The following is a 13,483-nucleotide window of genomic DNA, read 5'->3' as shown; positions in this document are numbered from 1 at the left end:
GGCGCTTGATACATCTAATTTGATATTTTTTTCTGAAAGCTGAGACCTTTTCCCACAAAATATGTAATTTTCACGATGTGCATATTTTTTGTTTGAACAAAATTAAATGAAATATAAACTCTCTATGATTAAAAAACTCTAATTCTTAACTTTTTTGAGGATCTTGATACATTTTTAACACAAATATATCCTAGTCTATCAACAATAGGTGAAAAAAGATGTACTGCTTGTGTTTCTTTCACCGTATTTGACTCTAAGTATCGTACGTCTAAAACATTTATTTTCTATAAATAGTCATTATTCCTTGATTAAAAGAAACGATTCGAAACGATTTGTAATGTTAAATGCCCATAAAAAGGGTGATTAAAAAGTATTCAAAGTATTCAAAAGCATTAAAAAGTATTCAAAATTTTTTTTCAAATCGTTTTCAATCGTTTCTTTTAATAAGAGTTAATTATAAAAGTGAAAACAACGCCGGTAAAATTTTGAATAGCCTGGATGCATAAATCTTGCGGTGTGAGGATATGTTTTCTGATATGTGTCTGCAGTAAAGCTCTGACAACAAAAATTATAAAACTATTTTTCGTGATACCAGCATTAAAGCTTCAAGTTTTGGAATTAGTAATTTGAACTTTGATTCTTTCGTTTTATTCAAAAATGATTTCAGGCTATTGATGTTATCTGCCTTAATGACAGTTCTAACTTTGTCATCGTTTTATAAAAATTTGTCTAAATAGTAAATAGTATTTATGGTTTATGTTTAATTATAAATTGCAAATCAAAAGGTACGCGTACACTTATGGTTGATCACACCATTGATCTTTAATTAACTTAATTCTAACTGGCTGCTGCCACTGAAACTAATTTTCAATGCAGGTAATCATGAAAAAATAGTGTGTAACACGAGATGAAACACGACTTCAGATTGCAGTTATTGTCAGCTTTTGCCTATGGCTTGGGCAGCCTATTTCATTCTCGTCTGACATCGTTTTGTTTCATCTCTCACCACGCAATGAACCATTACAGTTTGATAAAACTATAAAATCAACAACTTGTATTTAAATAATTATTGATTTTGTTCAAACAAAAAATATGCACATCGTGAAAATTACATATATCGTGGGAAAAGGTCTCAGCTTTCAGGGGAATTTTAAAGGGTCATCTGTAACTTAAAATAAAAAATGGATATTTTTGTTGGAAAGCTGAGAATTTTTCCTATGAAAAACCGTTATGTGCTCATTTTTTTAAAAATATTTTTCCTTCACAAAAATTAATGAAAAAGTTGAAAACAAAAATTTTTAAAAAATTCAAAAAATCATAACTTTGAAACTGCTGCATATTAAAGGCTCAAATTTTCAGAGAATTTTTTTTTCAATAGATGGAAAGACTCCACAAAATTTTAATCAAATCGATGAGGGTCACCCCGTAAAAATAACTTTATTTGGTGGAATGACCCATATATAAATTTCAAATGGAAAACGCGCGCCTATTTATATATTTCAAGTTCACTACATGCGCTAATTAATTAACAGGTGGAGGAACTTGAAGCTATTGACGGCATAATAAATATTTGCATAACTAAACAGATGTATAAAAAAATTATGTATAAAAAGAACGTCTCTATGAAATATGACATTTATAATTAAATATATCAATATAGTGTAACCTTTGAAAATTAATCCATTTCACCACGTGCTAATAATAATAAATTAATAATAATAATAAAAATTATTGTTATTATTATGATATTAAGAGAAAATGATAAATAAATCATTTTTAATTTATTTTAAGAGACTTGAAATAAACGTAAAAGGACCAAAATCTGCCGACTTCTTAGGAGCTGAGCCTGTTTAAATAATACAAGTAAGATCGGGTGTGGATTTTGAAACTCATAATTTTTTATTAAAATCCTCATAATGAGCATGTGGTGAAATGCATTCATTTTTAGAGGTCACACTTTATTGATATATTTAATTATAGATGTCATATTTGATAGAGGTCTTAAAAAAATATATATATATAAAATTAAAGGACCACTTTAAAAAAAATTTCAAGTAAACACATTCTATGAATACCATCGTTATTGATAATTTTTATTGTGGTACCTATAGTAAATCACTATTTTCTTTTTTTTTTTTTTTTTGAAGAAACTCGATTTTTTAAATAAATACTTTCGATATATAAATGTTATTCAGAACTCTTCCTTTTATTTATTTATTTTTTTTTTTTTAACCAATATGAGTATTTTTTTTAACAAATTCTCTTGAAATATCCTTATTTTAGTTTATATTCAATCCAGCAGGTAGCGTATTTTATAACTTGACATCGCATGCCCTTTATTGATCCTTATATTCCTTATACAAAATATTTATTTATATTTGAGCAATATAGTGATTGGTTAAGTTCCAGACCCTCAGTGTTAGTTACAACGTCATCTTTGTATCTTGAAAAGTTCCTAGGTTAATTGTGTTAAGTAAAATTTGTGCAATCATGTCGTTGTATTTTGATAACCGAATTCAAAATCTTGTACCTTCATCAATTAATACTTTTGCTATTTGGCACATGAATTTTCCTTTATTAGCTGTAGCCGCTTATTCCCAAAATAAAGGTGGTTTCATTACCATTTATAATGATCACGGTGAACTTATTCACGATTTAAGGTCTCTGGAATTCTCAACTTTTCAAATTTCGGCACTCAGCTGGCACCCAAATCGAAAATTGTTAATAGTTGGTAAGGATAATGGTAGCATCAAACTTTGGGATGAAGATTCTGAAAGTAACGAATTTTCTGAAATCGGGACTCCTCACAGAGACTCGATTTCAATATTGGAATGGAGTCAGCATGGTGGCAGATTAATATCTGCTGATACATCAGGCTCACTCGTCGGTTGGCGGGTTGACAATAAAGGCCAGTTATTGATTATGTTTCATCATGACCTCAAAAAGTCATTCATTCATATTGCATTTCGATCAATATCAAAAAGCTATTTAAATAATGTTGCGAAAACTGGCATCGTAGAAGATGAACGGGCATTAAATTTATTCGGTACTTGGAGACCAAGAACTGCAGTTCAAACACCTTATAGTCAAAAAGATAACTATGCTTTCTTTATCGGATCTTTAGATGGAATTTTATATTATATTGATGCTAAAGGTCACTGTAAACAAGTATTAAATACAGATGGATTAACTTTGTATGGTTTATTACACCATCAATCGAAAGATTCGATAGTTGTTATGACAGAAGGATTGAATATTTGTCAATTTCAAATTGACCCCTTCACAGGAGAGTTAACGGAATTGATAAAAGTTAAGTTGTCTTGTAAAAATAATGAATTGAGAACAAGAAACCCGCTATGCTGGATAGGTAATAACACTTTGGCAATACTTACTGGGGAATTGGATATTAGATGCTGGAATTTACAAAACGGTAATACGTATGTTTTATCACCACTTCCAACTCCATCGTCTGAAAATATATCAACTTCTCAAGAAGTATGTACTAGTTTTACATATTGCAAAATTAACAAAACTTTGGCAGCAGGAACAAATTTAGGGACCGTTTATTTTTGGAAACGAGAATTTTTGGCTTGTAATAATGAATATGGTTGGCCCACAACCCCAAAATTTTGCAATGTTCATGGAACAGTAAAAGAACTTATGTGGGGTGGTGCTTTCCTCAGACATCCTGTTTTTGCAGTTAATTGTATTACGAATGTATTTATTCTTCATGAACAACATATGTGTGCTGCATACAATGATGATGTGTGTGTAAGTCAAATTTCACCCACTAAATTAATAATCGAAGAAGAGAATCAGTCTTTTAGTTTACTTACTGATATTCAAGTACAGATATTAGCTACCAATAAGAATTATGTTGTGATTTCCTCCGGAAAACAAATAGTAGTTTATAGAATTAACAGAAATGAGATATTAAACACATCAATTGAACAATCCTTTAATTGTGATGCTGAGAAAATTCTTATTTATGAATCTACGTTAATTATTTTGACTACAGCTCTCATTCAACTCAAAACAATAAAAGGAAATGTAATTCAAAATTTACCAGCATTACCTGAGGAGGGTGAACCCATTACAATGGAATTAACAGCACAATATTTAACTGTTGCATCATTGAATGGTATATTAAAAATTTGGGACTTGAGTAAACGTCTAGCAAAACTTCATACAAGAACACTTGCAGTATCGAAAGTTATAAAAGATTTTGCGGAAGTTATTGAAGCAAAATGTAATTCAGACTGTCGATGTGTTTCGATTACTGTTGCTACGTCAAATTTATTACCAAGTTCAATTTTATACATTTGGGACATTGAGGGGGATCAAATATTTGAATTTGACTTTGCACAATTGAGTAATAGTTATGAAAATTATGCAGGAATGATTTCAAAATCACAAGGAAGATTTATTATAACACATTGTTGGGATGTTATTGATCCCCGAGTACTTGTATGTCAAATCCAAACGATTGAAAATTATGATACTCGAAACTTTTATAATTCTCAATTGATGCCAAACGACATTAAAAATACTGTATTCATTTCAATGTTTGTTACTCCTGAGCATGGAATAACGATCCATGATTATCGTTCAATAGAAGATAGTTATTGTCGTCTCATAGAAGTTAAATCACCGTTCATTATTGCTTTAAATCCAGAAAAAGAAAATAATCGAAGCAAATTGACGAAATTATTTATGAGAGAATTTGAAGACTTAGGTGTGTGTGATGAAACCATTAAAACAGCTATTATGGATTTTAGCTTTTATATAAGTATGGCTAATACAGATGAAGCATTTAAATCAATTAAAGCTATAAAAAATGAAGCTGTGTGGAAAAGTCTCGCGAAAATTTGTGTTAAAACAAAACAATTGAATATGGCTGTTATTTGTTTAGGCCACATGAAATTTGTAAGAGGTACAAAAGCTTTTAAACAAGGTATTCACGATCCAAGTTTAAATCTAGAAGCAAAAATCGGAATTCTCGCAGTGGAGTTAGGACTTTATGCAGATGCTAAACGTTTATTTCGTGAAGCTAAAAGGTTGGATCTTCTTGGTAGTTTTTTGGAAACTTGTCATAGACATTCTGAAGCTATAACTCTGGCTGAAAATGAAAATAAAATTAGTGAAAAGTTGAGTTACTATAACTACGCAAAAATTCTAGAGCAACAAGGAAATGTGGAAAAAGCAATTAAGATGTATACAAAAGCAAACAGTGATAAGTTTCAAGTACCAAAAATTTTACTTAGTCAACCCAAAGAACTTCACAGTTACTTTGCAGCTTCAAACGATAAGTAAGTAAACTTGAATAGTTTTTTATTTCTTTTGTTTAGTTACCTTTTGATCATTTTCGAACTATAGGGAAACAAAAAATTGGTATGCTCAATATGTAGAGTCCACAAGAGATATAGAAGGTGCATTACGACTTTATGAAGACGCTAAAAATACTTTAGCTGTAACTAGGCTCCTCTGTTATCTTGGTCGTGATGGAGAAGCTTGTGATTTGGTTATAAAAACGAATCATGCCGCTTCTGCATATCATTTAGCTGCACATTATGAATCAATTAATAATATTTCTCAAGCCGTACATTTTTATACAGTATCAAAGGCTTATACTAATGCAATAAGAATTTGTAAGGTACAATTTTATCAAATACTTAACTGGATTCCATTTTTTTATTAAGTATTTCATTTTTTTTTAAGGAAAATGGAATGATCGAAGAACTTTGGCCATTATCAGTTCTTGCACCAAGACAGCTAAAAATTGACATAGCAAAGTACTATGAGGACAATGAACAGTCAGATAAAGCAATATTATTATATCATCAGTCAGGATTACTCCCGAAAGCCTTATCTCTAGCTTTTAATACCCAGCAGTATGACTCTCTACAGCTAATAACTAGTGATTTGAACTCTGATACAGATCCAATGTTTATTACAAAATGTGCATATTTTTTCGAAAAAAACAATCAAATTGAAAAAGCTATACAATTATTAGCTAAAAGCAAAGAGTTTATAGAAGTATTGAATTTGATTCAAAAATATAATGTCCCATTAACTGAAGACCTGGCAGAACAAATGACAACTGATAAGGTGGCAAACGATATGGAAAGTGAACATGTACGAATTTTAACCTTAGAAAAAGTAGGGGAAATAGCATTTGAACAGGGTAATTATCATTTAGCAACCAAAAAATTTACTCAAGCTGGGAATAAATTGAAAGCAATGAAAGCACTTTTAAAATCTGGGGATACAGAAAAAATTTGTTTTTTTGCACAAGTTTCAAGACAGAGAGACATATATATTATGGCTGGAAACTATTTACAGTCATTAGATTGGCAAAATCAGCCAAATATTCTCAAAAATATAATAAACTTTTATTCGAAAGCGAAAGCAATGGATCTGCTATCTAATTTTTACGTTGCATGTGCTCAAGTTGAGATTGATGAGTTTCAAAATTATGAGAAAGCAATTGATGCATTCAATCAAGCCATTAAATGTATGTCGCAAGTGACTTCACCGAAAGATCATGCATTACATAAACACGCTGTTGACGCTATTAATACGAAGATAATGATAATAAAACATTTTTTAGACATTAAACAGTAAGTAATGTTCATTTTTATGCGTATATTCTAGCGAATTTTGGATGAACTAAGATTCCATTAACCCTTCAGAACATACGTCTCCCGTACCACAGTCATTGCTATCGTGATGAGAGAAAATCTCACGCCTATTGCGCAAGCGCCAAGAGCAAAATTAAAAAAATATTGAAATAATTTTAGGCTATATACCCGGGTAAAAAAAATTATACATAATTATATATGAAAAATGGCCCTATATAATTATATATAATTGTATATAGTTCTATATAATTATATATAATTATATACAACTATATATAATTGAATTCCTATGCAATGTATTAAATAAATTGTGAATTTTTGTATAGTAGAGATCCTATACTTTTTATTTAAATAATTTTTTTTTGAAAATCCAAGTTTAATTTCTAAGAAAAACTATTCATGGAAACATTGATAATAAATATTTTTGTCATTATGTAATATAGGATCTACTATATTACCATCACAAAAGGTACTTATCACTCTGTTAAATAACGGAGTACCCGGGCGAGAATAGTCTCAAGTTTGGAATTTAACAGTTCTGAAATAAGTTTCTTACCAAGGACACTACAAGTGATAGGCGCAATCTCGTGGCGAGCACCAAACTACTTCCACTGCTGCTTTTAGCACCGGTAACTTCCCTCTTCTACATACGTGTATATTAGGGTGTCCCAAAAAAAACAAATTCTTTTTTTTAACCTCTTATGGGCCCAAAAATTACTTTATATTATAAAAAAAATCTTCACGTGATTTCAGCAAGATATCTTGGAAATTGAGCTATCATAAATGGGGATCCTCTTTCCCATTTGAAATACACGTCAAAATTTTTTTTTTTCCAATCACATATTTTCATGCATAAATTGAAAAACTTCTAATTGCTTGAAGTGTTTTTATTCCTTAAAATGAGAGATATTTTTTTAAAGAAAGTTTTTCGTTAAAAGAGAAAATGAATTGTATTTTTTAATCGAACAATTGAAATTAGAACAGTAAAATAAAGAGTTATTTAAAAATTCAAGTCGTAGTAAAACACATGTACCTATTATAGAATCTGAAGACTGCTTGTTAATTATATATAACCATATGTGATTTTTTTCGTGGCATTATATATAATTATATGCAATTATATATAATTGGATATAAGTATACATAATTATATATGATTACTAACTTTATATGTGTCTTTACTATTCTTGAAACTACAGACTCATATGAAGTTAGTAACAGTTCATGTCAGAATAGGACTGAATACTGTTCTGGATGTTAATGAGATCTACAAGATCCATCAATGACCATTCGTACCACTAAATAGTAACTTACTACTGAATAATAAGTTCTCGCATTCTATACACCAACAAGAGCTGTGCTGAGAGGTTTGTATACTCTTGTAACCAGTCATATGTTTCATGTACTGTGTAGCACAGCATTGGTTATTGTTTAAAAAGAAAAATAGTACGTGTTAAGCAATGACTTACTCCTATTCTAATATGAATCAGTCATATTAAAATGTATTTTTCCCTATAATTTTCGTCGGTTATTGAGAAGAACAGTAACCAGTACTATCTATTTCTTTCCGTATGAATTTGCTGATGCAGTTAGAAGTGGTGAAATCTTAGCGCATTTTGGCATGCATTACAACTTACAGAATTACAATAATTAACATAACCTTTTCGATTTTAGATTATTCACGTGCGGAGCTACTGAGCAAGCACTTTTTCAAATTCGGCAGTTACTAAATACACATGGTGATGATTTGGAGAAATCTGTTCGAATTGGTGATGTTTTTTCCACGATTACTCAGCATTACATCGATTTGGGTGATTTAGAAAAAGCGCGTAATTCCATAAAAGAATTGAAACGCTTGAAGCCAGAAATCCATCTGAATTATTTTTATAATACGAGCGTACTAGAATCTCTGGGTTATCAAAGAAATACTCCGCGAGAAACGAGTCCAGATAAGGATAATAAAATAGACGAATTTCTAGATTAGTTAATATTGCGATTGTTGACGACACAATAATTGTTGAAATATAGAAGCAATAAATACTATACTAAGATACAGAGGTTTAAAAGAAATAAATGAATGAAGGAACTTTTTATTTCCTTCACTCTACAGGGGTAATCATGATTAAAGAAAATGATTTATTCAATGATGAATGTATATCTGTATAGTATTAAAATTAAATTGTTTTGAATCATTTCTAATTGTTTCGAACAATTTTTTAAATCAAGGTAATTATTAAAATAGTTATAAAAGTTAATAATTCTAATTTTTAAAAACATATCGTGCCTTGTAGCAAAACAATGTTTTACATTTAATGAAATGGCGATCATTATTTAGAAAGAGTATTCAGAGAAAATCATATGTCCAAGAGCGCTTTTTCTTTTGTATGTAAAATGTCTAGTATTTACCTTACCCTCGCGGATTTGGAATTACTGTAAAATCACAGTGAATTCGCTTTCACCGAAAGTTTACGGTATGTTTACGGTGATTTTATAGTGAATTCGCAGTCATTTTGTGCCATTTTGTCATTGTGATTTAGTAGTGATTGCACTGTGAGTTTACAGTAATTTTGCGGTGAATTTATAATAGTTTCAACATGATTTTATTGTAAATCTATGCTATGGTGATCTGATAATGGTAACAGAGTGAGTTCGAAACGATTCCACAGTGAATTAATGGTGATTTCACCATGATTTCACAGTAAGTTTATGGTGATTTGACTATAGTTTGAATAAGTTTTTGGTATTTTTTTTAAAATCTGTATTTCAGAAAAAAAATCGAATAAAGATAAAAATCTAAATAGGTGCAATTTTTAAAAGTTTATACTTCTAAAATAAAAAGCGATTAAATTCTGAAGAATGTCTTTTATAAGGTAAGAGAAAAATATTTTTCTTAATTTATCTATTCATTGTCTTATTGAGAAACTTAATTTCAGTTCGGGTTTCACTACATTTAAAAATTGGTGTATTACCGTACGATAGACGGTGTGGCTCAATAAGTTATTCCCTGGCAGATTCTTAATCACTGTAAAATCATCTTAAAACGACGGTCGAATGACCGTAAATTGACGGTACCGACAAATGACCGTATACCGACTGTTAAAGAAACGTTATTTAGTAGTGAAAGACAAGTGCCGTTGTGAAAATTCTCGATTGTAACTGTGTAGTTGATGTTTTGTATGTGCATTATATTTCAGCTGACTAGTGACCGTAAATTAACAGGTAATGGACGGTCTTTCTATTGTCATTGATAATTATAGGAATTATCAAAAACCGAAATCTTGGCGGTTCATTTACAGTATTGAGTGAGTCAAACACACTTGTCAATCGAACGTATAGTGTCGGTAAGTGAGAAACTTTTCGTTAATAGTGAACTATCGATTAGTTGTCGGTCAGATTTTTCATTTTTTAAATGTCTCTGATAGTCAGTGATAGACTCCAAGTATACTGAAATTATTCATGTCATGAAAAAATGTAAAAAACATTTAAATAATAAAATTTTTAATCATTATAGTATAGTGCCGGATAGCTCAATTGGTAGAACACTCGGCGCGATACCGACATGGTCTGGGTTCGATTCCCAGTTCGGGCTATCTATATTTTTCTCAATTTATCTATAAATTGTCTTATTGAGAAGGTTTGCATGTTTTAGGTTTTCACTATATTAAATTGGTAAGGACTTCAAATATAAATGAGTTTAGATAAGATTAACAGAGATATAGTATTAATAAATGTATTAATTGTTAACAACAGCAGATGTAAATCATTATCAATGGATTAAACAGTTTTAAATAAAAAATAGTACGTTCAAAATGCATATTACTTATGAATTAATATTAATATTGTATAATTATACAATAAAAATGATTCTATACGTTGTCTTTTTTTTTGTTCTAATCACCCGGGAAAAAAAAGTTATATATAATAAGATATAATTATATTTTATTGTACATAATTTTATGTAATTATATATAAATATATATAATTATATATTTATATGTATGAAAATATATATTTTCATACATATACATAATTATGTTACTTTATATAAATATAATCATATATATTTATACATTCGGTCGAAAAAATTCTATATAATTATGTAAATTTCATATAATTATATAAAATTTTAGATAATTTTATGTAATTATTAAAATTTTAGATAATTTTATATAATTACATAAAATTTTATACAATGAAGTTCTAGAAAATTTTATCGAATGGCAATTTCTAAGTGAATATTAAGCTGTGCAGGTGTGTGAATCATATTTTGTACAAAAATTTATATATGACCAAACAACGTAAGATTATTCATAAAAACTACATAATTATTTATTAAATAAAGTATAAAATTTTTGAATTTATTACCGCATTCACAAATGTTATAAAGAAAAACTTTTTCTTAAATTCTTAGAAATAGACTAACAAGGCCCAAAGCGGGATGACAGCTACAAAATTTTGAAGTTTGAACAATGAATTAAGTTATAAAAAACTGAGATATAAAATGTAAAAAGTCTTAGTTAAGTTTAAAAGATTTTAACTTCTCATTTTTTTTAATTTGCCAAAAGAAGAAATTACTGCCCCGCTATTAGTGGGCATACCGCTATTAGTCTCTTTACCCTATAAACAATAACATAATCGAATATAATACAAATAATAGAACCAATCATTTATTAATGTCTTCAATTATCTAAAGTTCGTTTGTATTCAAATAAATAATTACAATTAACTTATCCTCTTCAGTGTGATATTCAGCACAGCGGTTAACACGTCAGACTTCTGAGTAGGAGGTCTTGGATTCGAGTCCATTACTCGGCGATTTTTTTTTTTTTTCATGGCAGTTATTGGATACATATAAATCACTATATAAAATTATACTATAATTTTTTCCCGGGCAGTCCCATGAATTTGCAAATTTTACATCTAAATGCGTGTGATTGGAGAATTAATCTGCCGTAAATTAAACGTAAAATGTCGGTCAAAGTGCAGTCCAATTATTCACATATGTTTGTACTTTCGGTATCCACAGTCGGTAAATCAACTATTCTAACATTGGTGATCGACGCTCATACTATCGTTATTTAGCGATTTATAATAAACGATTTGATGGTGTCATTGCCGTAAGTGCTGAAAAAAATATATGGTAAAGATTTTTCACAATCGCACTCGGAAACGGTCGTCAAATCACTTTATGCAGTCGAATGTTCGACGGCAGAACTTACGACGATTTAACGTCAATAAACGGTAATTTTATCGTGCCGCTGAAACCGCTAGGGTAGATCAAATTGAACGGAATATAGCAAAGGGCCGGATAGCACAATTGTTAGAGCATTCGGCGCGATTCCGACATGGTCTGGATTCAATTCCCAGTCTGGGTTATCTATATTTCTCTTAATTTATTTATACATTGTCTTATTCAGTAGGTTAATTGTAAGTTTAGGTTTTAGTATACTTAAAAATTGGTGAGAAAAACAGGTAAGAAAAAAAGGTCAAAATAATTTTACATTATAATAAAGTAATGCATATTTTGATTTATTATTATTATTATTATTATTATTATTATTATTATTATTATTATTATTATTATTATTATTATTATTATTATTATTATTATTATTATTATTATTATTATTATTATTATTATTATTATTATTATTATTATTATTATTATTATTATTATTATTATTATTATTATTATTATTATTATTATTATTATTATTATTATTATTATTATTATTATTATTATTATTATTATTATTATTATTATTATTATTATTATTATTATTATTATTATTATTATTATTATTATTATTATTATTATTATTATTATTATTATTATTATTATTATTATTATTATTATTATTATTATTATTATTATTATTATTATTATTATTATTATTATTATTATTATTATTATTATTATTATTATTATTATTATTATTATTATTATTATTATTATTATTATTATTATTATTATTATTATTATTATTATTATTATTATTATTATTATTATTATTATTATTATTATTATTATTATTATTATTATTATTATTATTATTATTATTATTATTATTATTATTATTATTATTATTATTATTATTATTATTATTATTATTATTATTATTATTATTATTATTATTATTATTATTATTATTATTATTATTATTATTATTATTATTATTATTATTATTATTATTATTATTATTATTATTATTATTATTATTATTATTATTATTATTATTATTATTATTATTATTATTATTATTATTATTATTATTATTATTATTATTATTATTATTATTATTATTATTATTATTATTATTATTATTATTATTATTATTATTATTATTATTATTATTATTATTATTACTTTTAGTTTAAAAGTTTACGAATAAAATAGTAAGAAATTCACAGGAAATCCACTGTGAAATTCACTGTGAAATTACCAAAAATTCACTGTGAATTTACTGTAAGTCGAATATTCGATTTTATTAAAATGTAGTATTTATTTTTACTTTCAATCATTTTTGGATAAAATTAGGGTTCAGCTTATAAATTTAAGGTGACACAAATTCATCAGCTAATGACGATCCACAATCGTTAGCCGATCAATTTAATGCGCATGTGTAATCTAGAGAATTTTTTTTGATAGTGATGCAGCTTTAGGTAAAGATGAGTTCACCCCGGTAACCTATCTTGAACATTTTGACAACTTGGATTATCAAGTAGGGATTTATCACATCTATTTTTGTCGAATTTCGCGGTAGAAGGGATGCACAAATGCATTAAGAAAGTTTAAACACTGCATTTGACCAATCAGAAGTGATGAGTGTTTAATAAAAAAT

The 13,483-nt window shown here is 27.8% G+C and overlaps 1 protein-coding gene across 3 annotated transcripts; it reads left to right on the top strand.

Moving 5' to 3' along the window:
• Positions 1–2,329: 2,329 nt before the first annotated feature.
• LOC103572260 (intraflagellar transport protein 140 homolog) lies at positions 2,330–10,430 on the top strand. Of its 3 annotated transcripts, none has more exons than XR_008404030.1 (5): positions 2,330–5,309; positions 5,377–5,653; positions 5,719–6,620; positions 8,316–9,511; positions 9,575–10,430. XR_008404030.1 is itself a non-coding variant. In XM_014440164.2 (4 exons), exons 1-4 carry the CDS (start codon positions 2,491–2,493, stop codon positions 8,623–8,625), a joined length of 4,308 nt encoding a protein of 1,435 aa, XP_014295650.1. In that variant the 5' UTR covers positions 2,330–2,490; the 3' UTR covers positions 8,626–10,430. The 3 variants fall into 3 exon arrangements, 1 of the variants encoding a protein (XP_014295650.1); XR_008404031.1 differs by having other exon boundaries at positions 8,316–9,982; positions 10,153–10,430; XM_014440164.2 differs by having other exon boundaries at positions 8,316–10,430.
• Positions 10,431–13,483: the final 3,053 nt, after the last annotated feature.

The sequence above is a fragment of the Microplitis demolitor genome, chromosome 7 (genome assembly GCF_026212275.2).
Source record: "Microplitis demolitor isolate Queensland-Clemson2020A chromosome 7, iyMicDemo2.1a, whole genome shotgun sequence".
Classification (NCBI taxonomy): Eukaryota; Metazoa; Arthropoda; class Insecta; order Hymenoptera; family Braconidae; genus Microplitis; species Microplitis demolitor.
The sequence above is the reverse complement of the archived record's forward strand: the minus strand, read 5'-3'. Positions and strand labels throughout refer to the sequence as shown.